This window comes from Ornithorhynchus anatinus, chromosome 11, assembly GCF_004115215.2.
Source record: "Ornithorhynchus anatinus isolate Pmale09 chromosome 11, mOrnAna1.pri.v4, whole genome shotgun sequence".
Classification (NCBI taxonomy): domain Eukaryota; kingdom Metazoa; phylum Chordata; class Mammalia; order Monotremata; family Ornithorhynchidae; genus Ornithorhynchus; species Ornithorhynchus anatinus.
Window position 1 is genome coordinate 1,466,360 of NC_041738.1, and position 26,259 is coordinate 1,492,618.

Genomic DNA, 26,259 nt, shown 5'->3' on the forward strand with positions numbered 1-26,259 from the left:
AGCCTCAAGCCCCTGGGACTGTTCTGTTTCCCAGCAGGGTAGTGGAAGGCAATGCAGGACTGAGGGACAGGTAGGTCATGGGAGGTCAGTGAGAGAGAGGAATTGGAACTCGAGTCCAGGGTGAGTTTGGCCTTCAGAAGCCAAGGTCTAAGCTGTGGACTCCCTGGTCAGGGGTCAAGGGTGAGGGTGTCATCCCCCACCCCCCAAAGATCGCTGAATGGATCTCCTCCATTCTGCAGGAAGCAGACCCTGGGGCACGAGGCCTGGGAGATGAAGCTGGGGACTAGTTCCCCTTTTGCTCTGGGCAGCCCTGAAGGCGATCAAGCATCCCTACCGGAACGTCGGGTAGGATGGGTGCAAGGGGTGCTGGCTCAGCAGGGGGAGGTGGGTGTGGGCGGTGGTCCCAACTGGGGCCCACTCCCGTGTTTTCCTCCCTCACTTCTTGCCTGTGATCCACAGCCAGCAGTCCCCCCACCTGCTGGGATGACCCATACCTTGAGGAGTGGAAAGTTGCTAGGCCTGTCCTTTGTGGCCTAGAAGCAGCATGGTCTAGGGCAAAGACCCCAGGTCTGGGAACCAGAGGACCTGGGCCTTCATCCCGCTCTGCCACCCTATTGCGTGACCCTGGACAAGCCATTTCACTTCTGTGGGCCTCAATTTCTTCATCTGTAAAATGAGGATTCAATACATGTTCTCCCTCCTAGTCTGTGAGCCCCGTGTTAGGACAGGGATCGCGGCAGACCTGTTTAACTAGTATCTCCTTTCCTAGCACTGAGTACGGTGGTTGGCACGGAGTAAGCGCTTCACAAATACCACAATTTTCTTTGTTATAATTTTGGCCTGGGGATGAGAGCTGTGGGAGCAGGGGAGAGTGGTGCTGTTCAGAGGACGGCGGAGCTACAGAACAGCAGGTGGCGCCACCTCCCTCCTCGAGGGGACTGAGCCAGACTGGTGCCCCCTCCCCACCCCCCCACTGCCCCCCTCCCAGCTCCTCACCCTGTCCTTGTGGTGGCCATCGCCCAATGAGGGGAGGCCTAGCATCCCCCGAGCCAGGTGGGGGTTTGGGGGGGCATCCTGCAGGGTCCCTGGATGCAGACCAAGACCCCAAGTGCAGTTACTCCGGCCCTTGCACCCCGACCCCCCAGGGCGAGGGGTGTTGGGGAGTGCTGGGATCCAAGCTCTGGCCCACCCCTGAGCTCACAGCCCCCCTGGGCTCCACAGGCTACTGCTGGAGCGACGGTTCTGCAGGGAGCCGGCCGTCATCCCCACGCTGCCCTCGGGAGAGCCCATCTTCTCACCGCGGCACCACCCGCTGCCCTGCTCCCCGGACTGCTCCAGCTTGCAGCCCCACAGCCATCTGGAGAGGCTCTTTTTCAGGTAGATGGCCTGGGGAGGGGGCGGGGGGATCTGGAGATGCCCGCTCCCCCAGGCCGTAAGCAGCGGAGGACCGCTCTTGACTGGGCTTTCACAAGCAGTGATTTTTCAGAGACCAAATGCCTTTCGCTTTCGAACTTTTGAACTGTGGCATTCCGGCTCTCGGCGAGCACGGCTCACAAGGAGGAGGGAGGCGGTAGAAGGGGAAGAGGGCCCAGCCAGCCGGCTTCCAAGGGAGAGGGCCGAAGGCCAAGGTCCGAGAAGGAAAGATGAGTTGGAAGTGTCGGTTTGGTTTTGAAAAGGTTTAAGATCCCCAGTGAACAGGCAGCCTCTTCGGCCTGGGGCCCAGGCCGGACCATGCACCTTGCCCTTTTGTGAAGAGGGAGAGGCGGGAGATGTCTGCAGCCTCCCTGTCCTGCTGGGCTGGCAATCCAGACCCCCCCCAACTTCCCATCTGCAGCCGCCGCTCGCCGGCTCTAGGGACTTCCCCCTTGAAGCTGGGAACCTGGGCCGAGAAGCGTGGCGGGAGTGTGGCCCTGGTGCCCAGGCCCAGCTTTGGGTATCTAGGCCCTCCGATGCCTGGGACATCCAAAGCGATATCAGGTGGAACAATGTGCCGAAGTCCAGGAGCAGAATGATAGTCGTGAAAGGGTGAATGCAACCTGCTAGTCATTTTGGGCTGCAGTTAGTGGCTCTCAGGATTGCCTACCCTTCGGGGAAATTTCAGCTGAGGTGCTGCTCTGCCCCCCTCCCTCTTCTGTGTCTCCCTCCCTTCCCCCTTCCGCAGCCCCGTCCCTGCCAGACTCCGGGCCGGGGCCCTCCGGCGCCCCCAGCACAGGAGAGCAGGAGGGGATGGGTTCCACTTTGCTGGCCTGTTAGGCAGAGTTCATTCAACCGGTGAGAGAAGCTGCTTCCCTGGCTGGGAACTGAGCGTGGAGATGCCTGCTGCATTATTTACCGGGCTTCCTACAGAGCTTCCTGATCGCACATGGGCCCGGCAGCAGCTCCTTCTCTTATAAATATCGACTGGCCCAGGGCCAGGAGGCCTGCTTGCCACACTAAATATGTGAGCCAGACGCTCGTTTGTGCGGTGCTCGGTGTGTGGAGGGGTGGGTGGGTAGGGTGTGTGTGTGTGTGTGAGAGAGAGAGAGAGAGAGAGAGAGTGGGGGTGGGGGTTACCTTTCACTTGAGCAAGCAGGAGAAAGTAGGTTAGCCAGGGAGGAAGCCATCGCTAATATGCTTCACGATGATTGAAGGCCACATCCCCAGGAGGTCCCAGTGGAGCTGGTTCCTGCATATCAATGAGCAGCTTCCCCTCCCTGTGGCTTCCCGGGAATGGGCCAGGAATATGTTCAGCAGGTAGAGAGCGGGTCCAGGCCCTCTGGCCTTCTGCCTGTAATTTCCTCTGGAGAGAAGCAGCCAGACACACCTGCCCCGCTCCAGTCCAGTGAAGAGGAGGTCGCTCGGCTTGAGGGAGGGGACTTGTCCCTAGGGTTTACCGGACTCCAGTGTGGGGGACCCCCGGAAGTCTCAAGAGCGGACATCCCTGTCTGTGACACTCGGCCTTGTGTTCGACCCGGCTTTTATTACAAATGGTATTTAGAGAGCGCCGACTGTGGGCCGGGCGCTGGGGGAGACGCTGGCCCCAGCCCTGTCCCATACAGGGCTCACAGTCAAAGAAGTAGGGGTCTTTCCCCCATTTTCCAGAGAAGGAAACTGAGGCGCCCAGGGAAGTGAAGGGCACACAGTAGGCTAGGGGCCAAGCTGGGGTCAAGGCCCACATGCTAGAACTGGCTCCCTTCCTGATGCCCTATCCTGATCTCTCCCCAGCAGGCCACCCCGCCTACCTATTAGGCCTCGTTTTCGAGGGCTCTGGAACTCACTTTGCAAAGGCAGAGAAGTAAATGCTCTGGAAATTGAGAGCTCTTTGCAGTGATCAAATTGCCATCTTTGGAAGCACTGTCAGCATATAAGAGCTCCTGGTCCCCAGGATCATCCTCTGCTGAACGGGGTGGGAGGAGGGAGCAAGGAGTGGGGCTCTAGGTGAGAATTAGAGCTGGGGATCATGTCGTTGTTGCCCAGTGGTGTCCCGGGCTTGTGTTGCCCTTCCACCACCTCCCATCCCCTCTGCCCCCACTTCCTCCTCTCGGAAGCCGAGCGCCTGCACTCGGGAAGATTCAGGATTATTAGACCTCACCCGGACCCTGTTCTAGCTGGTCTCACTGCCCATAAAGTGGGGGGAGCGAAGACCTTATCCCCATTTTACCGAGCAGGAAACTGAGGTCTGGAGAGGGCAAGTGTTCTTCCCACCTCCTTGGGTTCCATGGCCCACAAGCAGGTTGGCATGTTTTGGTCGGCTTCCACTTCTGGCTTCAGCGACACGTGAGGCAGACAGGATGGGGTCAGTCGGGCGGGATGGGGCTGGGCCGTTACCATCTCGGTTCAGGTGAGGTGAAAGGAGCCCGGGCCGGGTCGACCTTGAGGTCTGTTTCCCCAGTCCTGGGGCTGTCACCAGGAGGGCCATTCCATCGGTGGCAGGTACTCTCTGCCTCTTTCCCCTCCCATCTCCTTATGTCCAGCCCCCAGAGCTGCTCCCTCTGTTGAATGGGCACGGGCTGGCATTACCTTTAGCGAGAACCTACCCCCATCCATCAGGCTGGAGCGGCCGAGCTCAGGGGAGGCGTCCGGGCAGGGCCGGCCTCTTCCCTTACGGCATCGCTGGAGAATGTGTGTCCCGAGGCGCCGGGCTCAGACCCCGTCAATGCTCCCATTGACAGGCCTGGCAGAGTCCCCTCCAGCTGGGTTGTCCGGGCCCCGATTCGGATCATCCGAGCCCATCGCCCAGGCCACCAGCCAGATTGTCTCTGTGTGGACGCCTCTCTGAGCACCCGGACACCAGGCGCCCTGAGTGCCTTCCTTTGGGATCCTGGCTGCTCTCAGCCCGGCAGCCTGGGTGAAGGGCCTGATCCGCTCCCCTCGGCAGGGTTGGACCACATGTCTGTGGGGACATATGGGGGAGGGGGCGCACGCCCACGCTCACAGGCATACCTGCGTGGGCTCCCGGACACAGGAACCAAGCTGTTCTCCCCACATATCAAGTGGTGGCTGCAGAGAAGCAACTCCGCAGGTTTCCTGGACCTCCTTGTGGAGAACGGCTGGGGACAGCAGCCTGGGCCCGGGGGGAAGGCAAGCGGCCATCTTGGATCTCTCTGTTCCAAGCTGCTTAAAATATGCTGTCCTGAAAACAACCCCGCTGGGCTCACAGATGGAACGTCTCAGAGAGGATTTGCTTTGGGGTCATTTGGCCCCAGATTCTCTCTGAAACTGTCTTGGGGTGTTGAGACCCAAACCTGAAGCCTATTTGACCTGGTCTGAGCCTGACGCAGAATCACTGGGATGAGGGTGGAGGTAAGGTTGGAGGGGTGGAGAGGGCGCTCTTTGGGAAGGTCAGGGTAGCATGCTAATTTACCCCTGAGGCCTAGTCAGCCCAGGGTCCAGAGAAGCAGCATGGCCTAGTGGAAAGAGCGCAGGCTTGAGATCAAGGACCTGGGTTCTAATCCCACCTCCGCCACCTGTCTGCTGTGTGAGCTTGGGCAAATCACGTCACTTCTTTGGGCCTCAGTTTTTTTTCATCTGTATAATGGGGATTAAATCCTCCTCCCTCCAATTTAGACTGTGAGCCCCATTTGGGGCAGCGATTGGGCCCGACCTGATGATCTTGTACGTACCCCAGCGCCTAGTACAGTGCCTGGCATAGTGTCAGTGCTTAACAAGTACCATTAAAAAAAGGAGTAGTCGTCTTTACTGAGTGGAAGACACTGTACTACATGCTTGGGAAAATACTCCAGAAAGTACCACCTATTTCCCACCTAGAAGTAACTTGCCCCATAATGGGAACCATGCTCAGAGTTGATCCCTTTCCCCCTCAAGCACTAATGCATTCAGTTCTACCCCTCTGTGGATCACTAGGTAGCAATGACTTCCCTGACCCCCATTTGCAGAGGGAGAAACTGAGGCCCAGGATGACCCCGAGAGGTCCCAAAGCCAGTGGCAAGGCAGGATCAGAATGCACTTTTTTATTTCCCCACTGAGCCTGTGGGGACTCCTCTGAGCACATTTAACCCACCCACCTACCCAATCAGTCAATCAAGCATGCAAGCCCTCGTGTTTATTGAGCACCCACCCACAGCACTAGAAGGGTTTTCCCACCTGCGGCAATTATTTTCTCTCCTCAGAACACACCAAGGGAAGAAATGCGGGAAGACGTGACAAGTGGGGGAGAGGGAGCTGATGGTTAGCACCATATGGGGAGACAGGAGCTTGGTGGTGAAAATGACACCATCCTGAGCTGGCCCCGGGCCAGCTGCTTTGAGTTTCTCTGCACAGTTCCCCGTTGAATTCTGCTTTGTTCTTTCCTGCCTAGATTTCCCCCGGCCCTGGAGCCCCATCCCCCCCAACCAGCCATCCTGGCACAGCCCGTTTTCCCACCCCCTCCGGTGTCCCTCGTTCAGGCCTTGGAACCTCACAAAGGGCAAAGAAAGCACTGTGCCCTCCTAGAGTCACTGCCCCTTGGCCGGCCACTCAGCCTCGACGGGGTTCCAGGCTCCGAGCCTGTGGTTGGGAGTTGGGGCCCCTGCGTCCTCTCGCCGGCTCTGGTGCCCATACAGCACCGATGCAGGTTTTGAGTAGCTCTGGGCGTCAGCCTCCCCAGCTGCAGGATGGGCTGAGAGGAAGAAGAGAAGTGGCAAGAACGATTCTCTTGATGGTGTCCCCTCCAGGTCCCCCATGGCCCTCGGTCTCAGGCCGGAACAGAGGGGGATCATGGCTGACTGTGCTAACGTCCTCCCGGCAGGGTCCACGTGGACCCAGAGAAGAACCGGGGTGGGGACAGGAGAGAGGGGATGGTGGGACCTGGGAGAGGGACAGGAGACATTTCCAGGAGTGAAAGTCAAGCCCCTTGACTACCAGCACTGGGCCAAGACAACTCTCTTGGTTCAGTCGTTCATTCAGTCATTCCCTCGTATTTATTGAGTGCTTAATGTGTGCAGCGTGCTGTACTAAACACTTGCGAGAGTACAATATAACAATAAACAGACACGTTCCCTGCCCACAATGAGCTTATGGTAGTGACAAGAGCACGGGCTTGGGAATCAGAGATCGTGGGTTCCAATCCCGGCTCCGCTACTTATCTGCTGTGTGACCTTGGGCAGGCCACTTCACTTCTCAGTGCCTCAGTTACCTCATCTGTAAAAATGGGGATTAAGACTGTGAGCCCCACGTGGGACAAGCTGGTTACCTTGTATCTACCCTAGCGCTTAGTACAGTGCTTGGCACATAGTAAGCGCTTAACAAATACCAAAATTATTATTTTTATAGGGGGATATGGGCATTAATAGAAGTAAGTAAACTACAGATATGTACATAAGTGCTGTGGGACCGGGAAGGGGGATGAATAAAGGGAGCAGGTCAAAGGTCCTGACCGCCAGCTGGCGGCAGGCTGGCAGAGGGGCTCCTTTTGGGGTTGGTGGTCAGGAAGAGAGTCCCCTCGGGCTTGCGGTGCTAAAGCAGCATGGCTCAGTGGAAAGAGCCCGGGTTTGGGAGTCAGAGGCCATGGTTTCGAATCCCGGATCTGCCACTTGTCAGCTGTGTGACTGTGGGCAAGTCACTTCACTTCTCTGTGCCTCAGTTCCCTCATCTGTAAAATGGGGATGAAGACTGTGAGCCTCTCGTGGGACAACCCGATTACCCCGTATCTCCCCCAGCGCGTAGAACAGTGGTCTGCACATAGTAAGAGATTAATAAATACCAACATTATTACTGGCTTCGCCTTTGCCTCTCAGCTTCCCATTCACCCAGCAGATCTCACTGCTGTGTAGTGGCCTCATCAGCTACCTGTACCTGCAGGTGCCCAACTGCCCCGTCCCAGTCCTTCGGTGGCTGTTCCAGGTAGGCTGCTCCGGTGGGCCCTCCAACCCGCCACTAGGGGGCGGGCGCGCTCCAACCGGCCCCCAGAGGGCAGAAGGCAAAGATTGGCCCCGGAACCCCTCTTGAACTCGGAACCCCTCTTGAACTCGGGCCCCATCCTCCCTCGGGGGTGATGAGCCGCCCCTTTCTTATCGTCGTCTTCCTCGACGGGAGGCATGTGGCCGCCGGGAGGTTCCAGCTCTCCCAGAAGCCCTTCCCGCCCCAAACCTAAAATGCTTAACGTGTGAATCTGTTGCCAAATTGTCCATTCCAAGCGCTTAGTACAGTGCTCTGCACATAGTAAGCACTCAATAAATACTATTGAATGAATGAATGAAATGTCGGGCAAAAGGCATCAGACAAATCCAAAATGCTTAAAGCGTGAGATGTCGGACAAGAGGCCTCGGACAGATTCCCCCCAGTCACAATGCAAGTGTGCCTGAGGAGGTGTTTTCACCCCTCAGGGACATGAGAAGCAGCATGGTTCAGTGGAAAGAGCCCGGGCTGGGGAGTCAGAGTCATGGGTTCAAATCCCAGCTCAGCCACTTGTCAGCTGTGTGACTTCAGGCAAGTCACTTCACTTCTCTGGGCCTCAGTTGCCCCATCAGTAAAATGGGCATTAAGACTGTGAGCCCCATGTGGGACCACCTGATCATCTCATATCCTTCCCAGCACTTAGAACAGAGCTTTGCACATAATAAGCGCTTAATAAATGCCATCATTATTATTTTTATTGAGGGCACCCTCTTTTTGACTGACAGAGAGAGAAGCGGGGGTGGAAGAACTCCCTGAGGGCCCCCGAAAGTCATTGACATCATTGCCCTCAGCCCGCAGGGACACAGGGACACCGGTGCCCCTCACGGGAGCATCCCAGCGAGGCCAAGGCCCGAAGCCTGGTACAGCCCCTCGGCTGGAGACAGAACGTCGGCAGTGAGTGTGACAGCCATGATGATTACGGCCACGGGTGTCCTCTCTCTGTGACCGCTCCCCGGCTGGCCATCCTGCTCAGGGAGCCCCTCCCGTCTGGCCGCTGGGTTACAGGGGCGCTGACTGGTACGTGGCCCTAGAGATTGCCACCTGGACCTTCCCGACCAACATAAGAGCTTTTAATCTTTTGGATATTATTGCAGCCCCTTCCAAATTGGCCCCTCTGGGCCAGGCCCTAGTGGGCCTACCGTCAATGCTGGGGAAAGAGTAGCTTAAGATGACATGAGTGTGGAAGTGGGGTGCTGCCCCGGGGACCCCAAAGCCTCAGGCTGACCCCTACCTCCTTATGTCAAAAGGCACCTCTCCCCTGTCTATAGCGTTCACTGGTCTCACAGGGTGGGCCACAAAGCAGGATGGCTTCCTTCGACCAGATTGCTTTCTCTCCCTTCCTTCCTTCCTCCCTCTCTCCTCCCTCCCTCCATCCTTCCCTTCATCTTTCCCTCCATCTTTCCTTCCCTCCATCTCTCCCTCCCTCCTTCCTATAAGCTGCTGGGTCTCACTGCAGGGCAGGGATGGGGGTGGTGGGAGGGGTCCTCTGAGGAGTATTTCGAGCACTGTTCGTGAGTCATCGTGCACTGACGACCCTCAGGGATGATATCATTGGGTGAGAGACCGAAATCAGGAGCTCTGCCCCCGACACATACACCCACTCCCCCCGCCCCCAATTCCCGTTGCTGGAGCCATGAGGTCACAGTTGACCCAGCTGTTAATAAGCAGGCCCTCCAGCAGTAGGGGCAGTGCCCATGACTTGGAGAGAGCCAGCTGCTGGTAGAGGCCAGCAAGCCTGGCCAATGTCCACTCTGTCCACTTGGGTGGGAGCAGACTATCCAAGCTAAGGGCAGGGGCAAAGGTGTCAGGCATTTCTTGGTGCGAGACCCTAAACTGCCCCCCTGCCCCAGTTGATGTTACACTCCGGCTCTGAATCAGAGAAAGCTTCCAAGCAGCTCCTCAGTTCCTCAGATCTTGACTTCTTTCCAGCTCTAGTTACTCCCCACTTTGTTCAAGCTTGCCCCAGATCAGCCCTCGTCCCCTGGGGCCAGATCCGACCAACACAACCTGAATCCAACCAGGTTTCCACTGGGTTTGGATGCTCCTCTGGACTCTCTGAAGTGACCCCACTGTGGGCATTTAGACTGGGGCCCCTGCACTGCTGGCCCAGAAGGAGCTCAGAGCACACCAGAAGGGCCCAGACATTTTTCTCGGGAGAGATTACTGCTTGTGTGTGTGTGTGGGAAGTAGCTACTTCTGGTTCAGCTGTTGCCCACTTCCTGTCTAGTCTGATTGAAGCCTCCACAACCTCTGATCTAGTGAGGCCAGTCTGGAGCTTGTATCAGGGCAGTCTGGGTTTCTGACCAGGTGAGCCCCCCGTCCCCCTCTCCCCACACCCTCACACATGGTTCTTTCCCTTTCAGGAGTCTCTGACATCCTGTGCAAATGAGAAAGACATCACCCGTCAATCAAACAGTCAATCAATCAACAGTATTTATTGAGAACTTACTGTATTCAGAGCTCTACACTAAGCACCCGGGAGAGTCCAGTGCATTGCCTCACCACCCCTTGCCGAAACCGGGAACCCTTCCTTGGGGTCAAGGGAGCTCTTACCCCCCCACCCCCTCGGGCGTAAGGTTACGATGCTGTCCTCATGCCAGGTGGAGTCTTCCCGGCTCCCCGTGGGGGTTGAGGCACACATTCGGGCTTTGGAAGGCACCGAGAATCAATCCAGCAGCTCACCCATCGAGGGTCCCTGTGGCATCTCCATGGCAACCGCTCGGCAGTGCCTGCTTGACATGGCCCTGGCTGCCGTGCGTGGTTGTCTCCCAGTTGGTCGCCGAAGGGTTCTGAGCCCTGGCCCTGCCTCCCTCTTCCTCCTCCCTCCTCCTCCCTCATTCATCCTCCTTTCTCCCTCTGCTTCTTCCTCTCCCCTTCATCTTTCTCCTTCCTCCCTCTCCCTCCACTCCTCCTCCTCTTCTCTCCTTTTTCTTTTGTTCTCCTTCCCTTCCTCCTTCTAACCTACTCTCCTCCCTATTTTCCTCCTCCTCCTCCTCTGCATCCTCTTCCTCCTCTTCTTTCTCCTCCATCTTCTTATTTTCTTTCCGCATTCCAGCTTTGGCTAGCACATCGCCAGAGCTGTGCCCAGTTGAAAGTGCCCCAGTGGCTCAGCCTGTGTCCCCGGGCCCCCTCCCTTCTCTCCTGCCCCTTCCTCTGCTTGGGACATCATTCTCCACAGCTGTAGCGGGGGTGGGGTTGGAGGAAAGGATGCTGAAGCAGGCAGAGTCCACCGGCCTCCTCCCTCTCTCCCTCCCTTTTTACCCCCTCGGGTTGTGTGTTTCCTCCTCCCTCCTGACCAAGCCAAGTTTCCCAGCTGAGCAACGTAGGGAGAGGGAGTGTGCCAGCAGTGTCCACTTCATTCCTTGGCAGTTGTGTGTGAACGTGTGTGTGTGTGTGTGTGTGTGTGTGTGTGTGAGCGAGCATGTAAGCAAGCACCCCGATCACTCTTCCCCACCCCCCCCCCACCTCTCAGCCCCTTACTGTCCCAACCTGTTTCGGTCGCCGAGGGGGGACCCTTGAGCGAGGGGCGAAGCGGCAGCTGCTACACTCCCCTCGCCCTCAGCATGACTGTGCGCTGACCGCCAGCCGGCTTTGTAATTGCCGCCCCCACCGCGGCCGGGCGCCACCATCGCCTGCCTGGCTGGAATCTGGAAAGAATGATGCTGGCTGGGGGACACGCATTTTCTCTGTCTCTCCCTCTCCGTCTCTCCTCTCTGTCTCCCAGAAAGGAGAAACCGTCAGGACTAACCGTAGAGGCACCCGGCCAAGAGGAGCCATCACCTAACGGGGCTCGATTGCCTCATCGCCAGCTGGCCGGGGACCGCTCCTTGGCATCTGGCTAGGGCTCAAGATTGGTTAAATAAGAAGGAACTGGAGACAGAGTTTTATCTCTCTGTTTGTATTAGACTGCCGTGTCTCTGTTCCTTCCTTGTTCTCAGCTGGCGGGTGAGACCTGAAAGCTGGCTTGCATGCTCCGTGAGTTGGGGTTTCAGAGCGGTCGGCTAGTGGTGTCCCTTGCCATGCACCTTTCGGCGCAGGCCCGTGGCTTCTCTCCCAGAATCTCGGAGATGTATCGGATGGGGCTAGGATAAAGTGGGTCAGGGCCTGAAAGGCAGAGCAGAGGCAGATGAAAGAATCTTCAGCGATAGGTGCTCACCAGAAAATGAGAGGCAACAAGGAGTGGGAGGGAAGAAGGGGACACGCATTCAGACCAAGGCAGAGGGAGAGGAAGAGGGAGGAGAGAAAAGACGCTAACTGGGCCTAGGGTAGCCCATCCCCATCCCTGCTCCCATATCGTTTCCGCCAGTGCCGGGGTCAGGAGTCAGGGGCCAGCGTAAGAGAAAGTCCACCTCGCTGGGCCAGGACTGAGAGAACCTCCCGGCTGACGGAGCTCTTTCTCCCCCCGCAGCTGTTAGTGTGGCCCCCAGACACTTCAATGCGATCAGTTCAAACCTCGTGGGACCTCAGCACCAACAGCCTCTTCCAGCAAACAGGTTAGTAGAGCAGGGTGGGGGACGGGCAGGAACTCCTGGGGACCAGCGGTCCCAAAAGGGCAGGCTCGGAGTATGGGCGGAGCCAGGCATGGAGGCCCGACAGGACCAGAGACACTTCCCTGGGGCTAGCCCATTTTCTTCCAGAATACCCAGGGCCCCAAGCAATAATGAGAGGGCAAGGTTACCTGGCACCAATGAGGGTTAGGGGACCTTGGCAGAAGTCAATGGGAAAGCCCGGGGTTAGCAGTAAGGAAGTCCAGAGAATGGCTCAGCCTACACCCCTGCCCCCAGCCTGTGGGGCTGAAGCTATTGTCCACCCCCTACTTGCCTAGCATCTGGCCACTGTGGGAAACTGAGTGCTGGCCCATGGGAAGGACTGTGGTTAGGTCCTCAGAAGGAACGTGTCATGCCACGTGGTTTAAGCCTCATGGCTGCCTCTCGTGACTTCTCCTCCTGTCCCGCAGGGCTGCTTTCACAGTGCTTAGCCTGGCAGTGTCTCCACACCCCCCCGCCCCTCCGCCCCCGCAGCCCTCTGCCCCAAGAAACCAAGGAAACCAATTGCTCGGGGTGAATGGACGCCCCCTCTGTCCGTTCCCTTCTCTGGCCTGAATAGTGCCAGTCTCTGGGCTCCCCCTCTGCCCGTAACCTCGGCCTTTCCGGCCTGGCCTGGCTCAACCCAGGCCATCCCTTTTTACCCATTCCAGCTTCCTCTGCGCCATCCCCGCCCTTTACGAGACAGAGAGGCCCCTTCTTCTCCTCCGCACATTTGAATGATCTCGTGTCTTGCCCCTGGCGAGAGCAGAGGCCCCTGCCCCCATGCCCCCCCCCCACCGTCCTTCTCTTCTCTCCCTCTTTCTCTTTTTCTCTCTCTCCAGGATCCTCCAGGGCAGTCTTGTCCCTGTTTCCTGGGTAGGGCAGGGTGAAGCTAAGACATCTCATTGACAAGGTGGACCCGTATGTGACTGGGGGGTGGGGAGAGCTAGGGGAGCCAGCACTGACCACTTGGCTGCCAAAGCCCTCCCCAGCCCCTAGTCATGGCCACAGTCGCTCGGTTGTCAGATTTGTTCATAGCTCGTAGTGTAGAAGGAGAACCCAAGCTTCCAGGGGCTCTAACCCATCTGGTAGCACCTCTGCTAGCCCTTCCGGCTACTGGAAATGGTCATTAATTCAGTAACAAGACAACCTAGTGGAGCGAGGGAGCCGCCCTGCCTCAGGGTCAGCTTGTGGCCCTGCTCACAGTAGAAGGCGGAGGCTTGGCCTGGGTGGGGCCCAGACCGGCTACCGATTGGGTTGGGGCTGAGGAGAAGTAATAAATCGCATCGGCCTGATTTGGGGCTAACTCCAGGCTTCGGGCTGAGCAAGATTTGAGAAGGAGTGACAGGGCAGGAGTGGGAAGAGACTACAATCCCAAGTGGTGCCCCCTTCCCATCCCGTGCCTGCCACCAGCAGCTTCCTGGTGTGGAGTTTGCAGCCCTGGTAGAGAGGGAGTGAAGTAATTCCTGAGGGACCTATCCGACCTAAGAACAGAAGCAATGGCCCCACTGGGCCAGACCAGTGGTCCTGTCAGCCTGCCCTTATGATGTGGACAGTGGCACCAGAAGGTCTGGACGAGTATGGGATGGTAAGGGTTGGACCATCAAGCTTTCTCAACCTCCCCTCCCAGAGATGGGCAGTCATTCATTCATTCATTCATTCAATAGTATTTATTGAGTGCTTACTATGTGCAGAGCACTGTACTAAGCGCTTGGGATGAACAAGTCGGCAACAGATAGAGACAGTCCCTGCCGTTTGACGAGCTTACAGTCTAATCGGGGGAGACGGACAGACGAGAACAATGGCAATAAATAGAGTCAAGGGGAAGAACATCTCGTAAAAACAATGGCAACTAAATAGAATCAAGGCGATGTACAATTCATTAACAAAATAAATAGGGTAATGGAAACATATACAGTTGAGCGGACGAGTACAGTGCTGTGGGGATGGGAAGGGAGAGGTGGAGGAGCAGAGGGAAAAGGGGAAAAAGAGTTTAGCTGCGGAGAGGTACGGGGGGGGGGCAGAGGGAGTAGAGGAAGAAGAGGAGCTCAGTCTGGGAAGGCCTCTTGGAGGAGGTGAGTTTTAAGTAGGGTTTTGAAGAGGGGAAGAGAATCAGTTTGGCAGAGGTGAGGAGGGAGGGCGTTCCGGGACCGCGGGAGGACGTGGCCCGGGGGTTGACGGCGGGATAGGCGAGACCGAGGGACGGTGAGGAGGTGGGCGGCAGAGGAGCGGAGCGTGCGGGGTGGGTGGTAGAAAGAGAGAAGGGAGGAGAGGTAGGAAGGGGCAAGGTGATGTAGAGCCTCGAAGCCTAGAGTGAGGAGTTTTTGTTTGGAGCGGAGGTTAATAGGCAACCACTGGAGTTGTTTAAGAAGGGGAGTGACATGCCCAGATCGTTTCTGCGGGAAGATGAGCCGGGCAGCGGAGTGAAGAATGGACCGGAGCGGGGCGAGAGAGGAGGAAGGGAGGTCAGAGAGAAGGCTGACACAGTAGTCTAGCCGGGATATAACGAGAGCCCGTAGCAGTAAGGTAGCCGCTTGGGTGGAGAGGAAAGGGCGGATCTTGGCGATATTGTAGAGGTGAAACCGGCAGGTCTCGGTAACGGATAGGATGTGTGGGGTGAACGAGAGAGACGAGTCAAGGATGACACCGAGATTGCGGTCCAGTTGTGACTGTCCCCAAAGCCCTCTGCGGCACTACCAGGGTGACATTTTCAAAGGCACCGGGGATCGGCCCATCTCTGATGAGCACCTTCGAAGTCTCAGTGTCAAGAGTGGTGGTGGTCTCGGATGCTCGTCCCCGCTGTGGAGGGAAGAAGGGAGCAGGTGCAGGCGAAGAAGGGAAGAGGGGAAAAAGCAAGGAGCCGAACACTATGTGAGCCCTGGAGAGACAGCTGTGAAACCAAATGGTGGAGGAGAGGTGGGAGCCTGAGGAAAATTCATCAAAACGTCCCTGTCCTGCTTACAAACACACCAGAGGAAAAAGTAAAGGCTCTGAAGGTCAGCAGGGAATTGAATCCCGGAGACTCTTTTAGTACCCCAGGGATGTTTCAGCCCAGACCAGCAAGTCAGTCCTGATTTCTGACCATGAGGTTGGTTCCATGCCCGGGCCCCTTTCTGCATGGGAGAGGATCAGAAGGGTGGGCAACCCCACAGCACAGCAGGGCTCTGGGATTGCTTCGTGAATGACCGCATCGTGGACTGCGTTTTCCCAGACACCTACAGATGAGCTGTCGGGATTCGTTCCTGAACGTCTGGAAAAGTCATATGTGGACGCAAAACCATTGTTTCACCTTTGTTAAAGTACTTTAAAGCATGACTTCACATCATTAGAATTACATTTTCCTAACGCAGACTTTAAAATGAACTCCACTCAAAAATAGAAAAAGCAAAAAGCAAAAAAAAAAAGACTTTTGAGCCCCTAACCCTAAGGTGAGCCAGTTACCATGAGCTCAATGACTCTCCCTGGGTCGCCAGGTCACGACGTACTTGCAGGCTAGGTAGGACTCCCTGCCCTCCCTGCCCCAATACCACTCCTATTCCCTGCTGGTTTTCTGCCCCGCTCCTGGGCTCCCCCTACCCTCCCCCTCTTTGTGCTGAACTGTGTCGTACTGTGTGGTACGGTTTTTTTAGTTCCTTCTTTCACCTTTAACACAGCATCTGCTACTGTGCCTTCTCCCAGCCTCCCCGGCCCCCAGCCTCAACCACTGCCTCCCATTTGCTAGCTTGCAGCTCTGCTTCCCCATGGGGATGGAGTCAGTGGCAGATCGGGTCAGGGTGGGAAAGGCAGCGGTTTCTCCCCACCAACCCAATGGCGAGTGATCGCCATCCCACCCCAGTCTGTCTGTCTGTCTGACACAGAGCCCCAGGCGGAGTGGGGAAGCAGGATCACAACCCTGCGAGTGGGAAGTGGTGAGTTCTGGGGGGGTAGGGGAGATGCAGCAGCAGCTGCCTGGACAAGCACTAACATTAGAATTAAAAGAAAAAGGGTCAAAAAATGGCCCCACACAGCACAGTCCGGCACAAAGGGGGTGCAGGATGGGAGGGGCCAGAAAAGTGGCTGGGAATAGGAGGGCGAGGTGAGGGGAAGAGGAAGCAGGGAGGGGGAACCAGCTTTCCTGCCACATTGGGACTGGAGCTTACATATGCTGGGGTATATAAGTCAAAGGTGTAGCATAGATCCCCAGTTTATGCGTACTGTGGGATGCTTGAAACCTAGGGTTCACCTGTGTATATATAGAGAGAGATACAGAGAGGGAGAGTTAGTTGTCCTTCAGTCTTAAAGAAGAAACCACTGTAGAGGAGCAGCTGTGGCTGAAAAACAAACAGTTGTATAAGGACATTGGTCTGTTGTCCCTCCCATCAAGCCCAAGAATCCCAAAGCCCTTTCAAGAGATAAACTTGTCAGTGTTACAGCTCGGCACGCCACCCTCCCCCAGGGTCACAGGAGGCCTTCCTGCCAGCCTGGCCCATGAAGAACTGGGCATGTCCAGGCCCCAGCCGATTGGATGAGTCTCTTGCTTGGAGACTTCAAACTTCTTCAAGGAATCGGGAAGGAACCCAGAGGCTTGGGGCAGAATCTCATTCTAAAAGGAACAGAGGTGTCATTGTCAGGCTCTCTCTCTGGCCCTGCTCTTCCACCTCCAAGTCCTCTGCTCCTCTTTACTCCAGCAAAGATACCACCCCCTCCCCTCCTCTCTCTTCCCTGTTCACCCCGGCGGGAGCCTCAGTGCAGCCCGGATGCGGAGGGAGCATCGACATAGCCAATACAGGCCCCCGAACGACAGCCCAAGAAGACAGAAGAGACCCGAGTCAGGGAGCGGCCCAGGGAACCAGATCTGCCCATCTTAGTCGACAGGGAAGCTGCCAGGGGACGGGGAATGACTTGAAAATCCCCAGGGGGAAGTTGGCCAGTGGAAAGAGGGGAGGGGACCAAGTGAGGGCCCACTGTAACTTCGATCTCCCCACCAGAGGCTTTGAAATGCCGGATCCGTGTGTTTCTGTCAGCTGGCCTTCTGTGAGCTACAGAAGATGTGGGAGAGGAGGAGTGGCCTGGGGGGTGCATTACACTGAAACACCAGGCCCACGTTCTGGTGGAGGGGGGGAAAATGCACCGAGGAGCAAGACTCTGGCAAGAAGGGGCAGTGGGAGGGCCTAGCCGGAAGGGGAGTCATCCAAGCCTCTGGATGGACAGAGGCAGAGGAGGCCGAAGACATTGGAGAACTCATGGCAGCATCGTGGGGCCTCGAGGCCGTGGGAAGAACCCAGAGGAGGAAGATGAGGAGAGGAGGAGGAGCCAGGAGGGAGCCAGGGCGATGGGAGTTCAAGCATTGAGGAATTCCTCAGAACTCCGCACGCATGGCACACTCGCTCTTCTCGGGCCCTGGTCCAAACTGGAGCGACTGTGAGCCCCAGGACTGACCTGCCATCCTGCAGCTGACTTTGGAATGGGACCCTACTTAGTGCCCAGGCTGGGGGCAAGGGGGTGGGGGTGGAATGGCACATCCTCATTGGGGGCCTCCCCATCATTCCGCACCACTCCGCACCCCTGGTCCTGCCTTGTTGCCCAGAACTCGTTATGCAGGGACCAGGGCTGAGAGAAGAGGGGCAGGTGTATCAGAGAGAGGGGTGGGATGGGAAGAGGAGGAAAGAAGTTTGTAGTCTGGGGCCCTCCCAAGGCTGGCATACTCAGGCGAGGGAAGTCTCCTATCATGGGCTCTGGCTCTGCTCCCTGAGCCCAAGTGTGTGTGTGTGTGGGTGTGTTTGTCTGTGTGGGGGGTCCTCTCCTCGTTGGGTCCGGGAGTTAATGCTGTGCTTGGTGTCGCAGCTGTGCCTCTGGCCCAGCTGGAAAAATCACTTTGATGTTCGTGTCGCCCCTGTGCCTCTCCTCGCCACCAACCTACCGCGCTGAAATGCTCCTGGGAGCCCGGTGTGGAGGGACAGATTTCCGGCTGCACAGCTGTGAGGCTGGGGGAGCAGGAGACACTGAGGACTTATGTGGTTCCCCCAGATGGTGGCAGCTGGCTGGTGTGGTCCTTATTGTCCTCAGCCCCTCCCCCACGAATCTCGCGCCTCCACAAATAGGGCTCCCTCCTGGGGCGGAGCAGAGGGCGATGCCCGTGTCCTTCTCCCACCCCCTTCCCAAAAGCACAGCGATTTCAAGTGGAGATGCTAGGAGCCTCTGGCCCAGCTGGGCTCACTCCCCTGGCCAAGGGTGGGGAGTCAGCTTTTTAGCTTTTTTTACTAGAGCAACTGAGGCAGCAGAATCTGGCCATGTCCTGGGAGGAAAGAAAAGAGGCCTGAGACTGGGCACTAGTGTTGGTCTTAGGGCTTGGGACCCAGAATCCAGAGCTCAGGCTGGCCAAGAGACAATGAACTGGGAGCCCTGGTTGTGTGCGGGGCAGCCTTGGCCAGGAGGGGCAGAGGGCAGCGGGAGATGGGGCCCAGCTGGGACAACAGGGAGGAAATCCATCAGCTCCAGCTCTCTTTCTCCCCTCCCCACCCCCCCACTCCCACCTCCATTTCTCTCCTGCTCTCCTTCCTGAGCTCTAGGAAATCCTGCTCCCTGCAGGACTCCTCCCCCGGTCCTTCCCCCTCCCCCTGCCCCTCTCCTGAAAGTTGCCATCTTAAATCCAGTCATCTCTTCTCCCTGCCTGCCCCAGTGCCCTGTGACATGGGGAATTAGGTGTGACTGAGATCCCCCTGCTTCCAATGGCTGGCCCAGGGCAGGATGGACTAACACCCATTTGGGTGGCGGGGTCTTGCTGGGCCTTGCCGGCCTTGCCGCACCGGTATCGTGGTTTGGTGGAGGAAGGGGCACCCTGAGGGGAACTGGGGGATGGGAAAACCTGCTTGGAGCACGCCCCGTGGCAGCAGCACAGACTCAGGCCTCCTCCCCCAAGACTTGAAGCAAGGTGTAAGCATGGAATTCTGAACTCTTTCCAGCTCCCACCCCCTAGCCCCAGCCCCCAGTTCCCAGCTCCAACCCCACCACGACCAGCTAGTCTCCCAAGATCCTCACTAAAGCCTCCAGTCCTACGGGCATATCCTCTGGAACCTCTGCCCCTTCTCCCTTCCCTTCTTGGCCAGACTTGTTTCTGGGTCCCACTAGGTAGCAGTGGGCCCACCCACCCACAGGGGAAGAGTTTCCTCACCCACAGAGGGGGCAGGTGAGGCCCAAGAACGGGACAGAAGAGTGGACAGTCTGGGATTCCTGATTCCCAGGCCAGTGCCCACGGCGCCCCGCCGAGACCCAGCCCCAGGCCATGCAGGGTGTGCTGGGGCGGCCGGCAGGCTGGGACCGGGCTGCTTCTCCTGCTTGTCGAAGCCTGCCCCTCCGGGGAGTGGGCCCCAGCCCGGCCCTGACTTCCTCCTCTCCTGCCTCTGACTGCACTTGGAAAACTTGCCTAAAATGGAGGAGAAAGTGAGCGTGTCAATGTTTGGGGTTTTTCAGTTGTTGAAACGGCCGGTTAATGTTTATACTTTTCAAAACTGACGCAGTGAGATTGAACCCCTCCTCCTCCTCCTCCTCCTCCTCCTTCTCCTCGACCCCCCCTTCCCCTGCTCAGCCCACATTCCCCCGGGGTGGTGTTTTGGCCAGGCTTCCCAAGCGGCAGAGCCGGAGCCAGAGCTGGAGCCGTGGCGGCGGCCGGCGTGGGGGCAGGGCCCAGCTGCGGTGGAGGCGGGGGGAGCCAGAATGGAAGACCCAAGAGCGCCCGAGGCTCTGCAGGACTTGGTGGTGGTGTGATGGGCACTCAGACCTGGAGCCAGGACTGACCTCAGCTCTGCGCAACAGGGGCCCCGGGGGGTCTGGTGACCCCTGACCCAGAGGAAGGGGGTCACTGCCAGTTCTCTAGGCGGCCACTATCCTCCCGCGGCCTTCCTCAACCGGTGGGAAGAGTAGACCGGATGACCTTCCCTGCCTGCCCCAACTTCCTGGGGCAGAGTTGTGGGCAGCTCTGAAGTTGCTGCTGCTACACACCACCCCATAAGCGGCTGAGATCAGGGCTCAGGAAGGCAACTGTAGAGTTAGAACAACAAAGAGATTCATGAAGCTCTTGCTGGCTGAGAAGCCCCGGGTTGAGCATGTGTTGGGGGGTGGAGGATAAAATAGCCACAGCGGGGGCTGCCCCTTGGCCCTAATGTCCAGGGACCTCTCCCCATTGCCCTTCACCTCCCCCATTTCTGCCCGTAAGATGGGTATGACCTCGCCATGTGGTGTCCGGAGCTGCCAGAGATTAACAGAGCCCTTTACAACCTGGGAGCAAGCCACCTGGCCCTCCACCCCGGCCACTGCTCCCCCAACCTCATGGCCCGATACCAAAGGTGAGTGCTTTTCTCCCTGCCCTGGGTATTGGAGTTCCTTTCTCTCTCACAACTAGGAGGCCACCGACGTACCAGCCTCCTCACCAGCACTTTCTATGCTCCTAGTTTGTGCACAGAACCACTGTGGACATCGAGAAAGAGGACACGGCCTTATAAGGGAGACAGAACAACACAGATATAGAACATTAATCGATCAATCCTTCAGCAGTATGTATTAAGAGCCCACCATATGCAGAGTGCTCCGGAGAAGACAATAGGGTTAGTCGATGCCACCCTTGCCCCCAAGGAGCTGACCGTCTATAGTGTGCAGAGCACTGTTCTGAGCAGCGGGGAGAGTACAGCAGAGTTAGTGGATATGTTCCCTACCCTTGAGGAGCTGACAGTCTAGCTGATTGATTTAAGAAAGTGCAAGTAACAGGCATGATCATAGACTGCCATGTACAACCATCCAGAGAAATTCATGTCAGACAGCCCATCTATCAGGCCGTCAGGATGGGAGGGATGAAGGACTTGAGGTTGGGTGGGGAAACGGGCATGATTGTGGTGACCAGCTGGGCAGGGCTCATCTAAGTCTGCTTCCAGGAGGTGAGACGCGACTGATGGACTGTGCGAGAGTTGAAGGTCAGTGGCAGAGAGGAGTGAAGTGGGGGCAGCTGAGGGGACAGGTGGCCGAAGTCCTGGCAGCAGGATGGGGCCTTTTGAGGGTAGAGAGCAACAGTAGCAAACAGGCTGGCCGCGCTCCAGGGAAGAGCCTGGGCCTGGGGCTGGAGGCCGAGGTAAAGGAGGGAAGCGGGGCCTTGGCCTATGGAGAGCCATGCTGGGATCCAAATGACTCTTCAGAGGAATGGTTCCTGTCTCTGTCTGTGGGTGCCGGGGCCAGGGGGTTGGGGGGCACCGGGAAAGAATCTGTCCCCAGCCCGTTGTTTGTGGGAGACTGCAATGCTGGAGGAGGCGGGAGAGGGGTTCTGTCCCTGGCCGGAAGGCCGGGGAGCAGTTGTCCCTTTCCTGAGGGGGTGAGCACTCATCCCTGATTTGTGGTGTAATATCAGGGCTCCTTGCTGGAGCCCAGGGGCCGGCAGCTCTTCTGGGGCCCCCACGGGCAGCAGGATATGCTTGTGAGCTGCAGAGGTTCAGGCTCTGCTCTGGGCTGATGTGGGTTGTAACCTAGACGCAGCCTCTTCCTTCTTGGGGTCTTGGTTCCCTTCCTCAGCAGCACATAGCCTTCTGGCCGCCCGGGCCCTGGCCTTCCCCGAGGTCACCGTGCCAGGTCCTCAGAGGTTGGCGAAAGGGCTGATGAGAAGGGAGGGAGGAAGGAGGGAGAGTAGGGGGGCCTGCCAGAGACAGGCTCACAGCACCCGTAGTGCCGCTGGCCACCTTGATCCCCAAACCCTCAGTCTGAGGGACCCCAGTCCTGCTCTGCTCCTTTCTCTCTGGAGCCCCCAAAGCAGTGAAGATTGGGGAAGGGACCAGGGGCCGCCCTGGTGATTCCTGTAGCTCAGAGGAACCGGGGAGAATGCTAGATCTTTGACCTTACAATACTAGAGGCTCAGCTTTCCCGGCTGGGTGTTGTGGGAGAGGGGGGGCTCTTCCCACTGTCCTGGGCCAGTCAAGCCAACTAAAACCTCCAAAGTGGTGAGAACTCTCTATATGTTCCCCATTAGAATGTAAGCACTCTGTGTGCAAGCTCTTAAGTGTATTGCACTAAGTAGGCATTCAGTAAATGCTACCACTTCCCCTCCCCCAGCCCCTCTACCTCCAGGGAAACAAGAGATGGGCCTCCTCGGCTTGGACTGTGGGGTCACCCTCCCAAGGCCACTGGGTCAGGGAGAATGGCTCCTCTAAGATGGGGCAGTGAGAGCCATGGGCGCTGATGCCATGGGCACTGTACTGAACAGCAGCCCCAGCAGGTTGGGGAGGAGCTCTGCTTGCCCCCAGCCCGGACTCCGAGCCGCCTCTATCTATGAGTTCTTGTGTGTCCTCAGCTTGCTGCCAAACTGGAGTCAGCCACACTCAGCTGTGGCTATAAATAATCTCCTGTCGTGCCAACCTGCCCGGGCCCTGCCCTTTTCCCTCCCCAGCCCAGTTTGGGTCTGGAGGAGGAGCCCCCAGTGCCCCTCCCCAGCCCAGAATTGTCCTGACGGTGATGGGGCGGGACAGAGGGACAGGTTCAGGAAAACACAAGCACTCAGGGAAGGAGGCTGAGGGGTGATGAAGGGTGAGCCTGCCTGCGGGGAGTCCACCCACGGGAGCTCGCCCAAGGAGAGCCTGCCCGTGGGGAGCCAACCCGAGGGGAACCCGCCCAAGGGAGCTCGCCCGGGGAGAACCTGTCTACGGGGAGCCCGTCTGTAGGAGGCTGGCCATGGGGTGCCCTCCCCGGGACTATCAGATGAGCTGCTTTTAGCCTGGGTGTTGAGTGTCAGATGATAAGCCAGGAAGTGGGATTCACTTTTTCATCTCTAACAGCTTAATATCCTCTCCACCTCTTGGACACCACCACCTCCTCCTCTTCTGTTTCTTCCACATTCTCAGAGGGGACATGGGGCCGGCCAAGCCCCACCCAGGCCCCTGCCCGGGGTCACGGTGCTTGAGGTCACCACCCCACCGGCCTCCCGCCGGGGTTCTGGTTTCCAGTGGGGGTGGGGTTCCCGCCAGGCAGTCTCCTGATAGAACTGAGTTCTCTGCCCTCGGAGAGGGCAGGGGGAGCAGCAGAATCAAGTGTCCCGGTGTGTGACGGGGCTAGGAGCAAGGCCAAAGTAGGAGCCCTACCCGGAGCATCAGTTGTCTCTAGTAGCTGCTCCTTCCCGCCCACCCACAGGCCCCAGGAGTGGCCACCAGAGGAGAGGACCGGCTCCTCGCTGGCTCCTCAAAACACAGCAGCTGTTGCCCTCCTGGGATTGGGATTTGAAAGAGAAACCTCTGGAACAGGGACTTAGGACAGTTGGGGTCCTTCCCCTGTGGCTTGTGGAAGGAGAGAGATTAACAGTCCCAGCGGGAGGTGCGCCGGGCCTCTGTCCCCCGCTGCTCTGTCTTGTTTAAGTGAGTTGTTGGCCGGCTGCCCTGCTGTCAGAGAGCCCGGCTGGGCTGGGCCAGTGTTTAGGAGAAGGGGGGAGAAAGAGGGAGAGAGAGAGAGAGAGAGAGAAAGAGGGAGAGGAAGGGGGGGGTGGGGAGAAAGACAGGAAAAGAGAGAATGAAAGACAGAGTGACACCTCTAGGGAAAAGCCCAGTGGGGCAGAGAGGCAGCAGGGGGCACTCTTGCCCCCAGCATCTACCCCTCTAGTGCTCACGATCCCTAGAGGGTGACCCCTAAGTTCCGACCCCCATCCCAGTCCCATTCAGGAGAGCTAGATGCACCCCCGGGAGCAGGGAGTGAGAGGCCAGGGAGCAATCATTTCTATTTCTACCACCCAAACCCTGTCTTCCCACCTCCTTTCCCATCACCATAGACAACACTACTATCCCCTGTATTTATCAAGTCTGTAACCTTGGCATTGTCCTCAATTCATCTCTCTCATTCAACCTTCGTATGCAGTCTGTCACCAAATCCTGTCGGTTCTATTTCCACAACATTACTAAAATCCACCATTTCCACCACGCTGATCCAAGCACTTATAGCCTGCCTTATTTACACATCTGCCTCCTCGCTGACCTCACTGCCTCCTGACTCTCCTCATTTCAGTCAATACCTCACTCTGCTGCACAGATCATTTATCTAAAACAGTGTTCAGTCCACGTCTCCCCACTCCTCAAGAACCTCCAGTGGTTGCCCATCCACCTCCATGTCAAACACAAATTTCTTACCATCGACTTTAAAACATTCAATCAGCTCATCCTCTCTTAACTCACTTCACTTATCTCCTACTGCTGCCCAGCCTGCATACTTTGCTCCTCTAGTGCCAGCTTACTCACTGTGCCCCAATCTTGCCTATCTCACCGCCGAACGCTTTTCCACATCTCCTTCCTAGCTTGAAACTCCTTCCCCCTCCATATACACCAGGCCACCACTCTCCCCACCTTCAAAGCCTTATTAAGATCACAACTCCTCCAAGAGGCCTTCCCTGATTAAACCCCCATTTCCCCGACTCCATTTCCTTTCTGCGTCGTCTGTGCACTTGGATCTGTGATCTTTGGGCATTTGATATTTGCCCCACCCTCAACCCCACAGCACTTATGTCCGTATCTTTAAATTATATATTATAAATTATTTATATTACTCTCTGTCTCCTCCTCTAAACAGTAAGCTCATTGTGGGGAGGGAAAGTGTCTTAACTCTGTTGTATTGTACTCTTCCAAGTGTCCAGTACAGTGCTCTGCACATAGAAAATGCTCAATAAATACTATTGATGATGACGATGATGATGATACTAACTCTACTATGCTCTCCCAAGCACTTAGTACAGTATTCTGCACACATAGGAATCAGATCAATCTAATTGATTGGCTGACTGATTGATCTGGGGACGAGAGCTGCCTTGGGCGCACTTTAAATTCTCCTCCCACCCAGTCCACCCATTAATGGGCTTGCTTCAGTGCTTACTATGTGCTAAATACTGTGCAAAGCCTGGGGTGGATACAAGAAAATCAGAGTGTACACAATCTGTATCCCACCTGGGACTCATGATCTAAGAGGGAGGGAGAATGGGGATCTTTCCCTAATTTACAGATGAGGAATCAGTCAGTCTAATAGTATTAATTGAGCTCTTTCCATGGGCAGAGCACTCTACTGAGCACTTGGGAAAATTAAATACAATGGAATTTGGAGACACACAATCCCTGGCCTCAAGGAGCTTCCAGTCTAGAGGGGGACACAGATGTTTACAAACGTTACAGAGAGGGGAAGGGCCAGTGTATCAGGAATCAGGGACTCAGAGAGGTGAAGGGACTTTCCCCGGGTCATCCAGCAGGCCAGTGGTCATCCAGCAGTCCAGTGGCAAACTTGAATCCGGGCCTCCTGACTCCAGCAATGACATACACTTTCCAGTAGGGATCAGGCTCCATACTCAGCCTGGGGTCCTCTGAGGGGATACTAGGGTGGCTCCTTTCCCAAGGGCTTTCCCCCAAATGTTCCCCGGCAGCTCCCATGATCCTTGTAATCAGGGCTGGACTCTGGTGGTCAGGAGGCTGGGTGTCCCACCCTGGATCATGTTGGGCGGGGACCACCTTCCCTTTCTCCAGCCTCAGTTTCCCATTTAACATGGGAGAAGAGCCTTTGTTGTCGAATATCAGGATCCCTTGGGTCAGCGCAGCGAGGAAGGCTTGGTATTTCTTAGAGAGGAGGTGTGGGAGGGCCTCCCGGGGGCGGGCCGCTGTGGTCCTCTGCAGGCTTAAGGGAGGAATCTGCAGAATTTGAGTCTCTGCAGGGCAGTTGGGGCTGAGTTGGTGGGGGTGGTAGAGTGGGGTGTAGTCAGTCGCCCAGAGGTGGGCCAGGGTGACCCCTGTGGCACTCTGCTGGGAGCAGCCCCAGGGAGAAACATTCCTGATTCCCATGCTGCCAGGCCACCCGCTCTCCGACGAATGGCTGCCAGCCCTTCTGGCTCTTATGGTGGGAGAAGACACAGGCGCTCTGTTTGGGTTGGCATTCCCCACCCCCGCCCCGCATAGTGCTACTGCTGCTGCTGACAGTACGCATTTCTCCTTCTGCCTCCCCCTCCCTTGACCTCTGTACCCCAGGGAAGAAATGGTGGTGGAGGCGAATAGTGGACAGGCCTGCGGTGTGGGGAGGGGAGGGATGCTTCTCCAAACCACCCCATTCCAGCCCCCACTGCCGCTAGAATTCCTGCTTGGTGGATGGGTGGTGGGGAAAGTGGACTGCGGGAGGAATCTGGATAGGAGGGAGAGGAGGCCCTGGATGGGATCCTCTGGAAGGAGGGAAGCAGCTTTAGGAGTTCTGGTGGTTGGCAAAGTTTCAAGGGAAGAGGCCCGGTGGCGGAGATATTGGAAGGGAGGCGTGAGGGTAAAAACAGAAAGGGGGGTCGTTGTCATCGGAGCCGATCTGTCCAAGGAGCGGACCAGTTGTCCGACTACTAGATTAGTCAGGCACC

The 26,259-nt window shown here is 57.1% G+C and overlaps 1 protein-coding gene across 1 annotated transcript in view; it reads left to right on the top strand.

Moving 5' to 3' along the window:
* Positions 1–846: 846 nt before the first annotated feature.
* The window catches only part of FAM178B (family with sequence similarity 178 member B), a 70,546-nt gene continuing 45,133 nt past the window's right edge, over positions 847–26,259 (top strand). Inside the window, 6 exon segments of the mRNA XM_039913470.1 lie at positions 847–911; positions 1,222–1,377; positions 1,835–1,913; positions 7,234–7,320; positions 11,783–11,867; positions 20,092–20,221. Of these exon segments, the coding sequence (XP_039769404.1) occupies positions 847–911; positions 1,222–1,377; positions 1,835–1,913; positions 7,234–7,320; positions 11,783–11,867; positions 20,092–20,221 (602 nt within the window).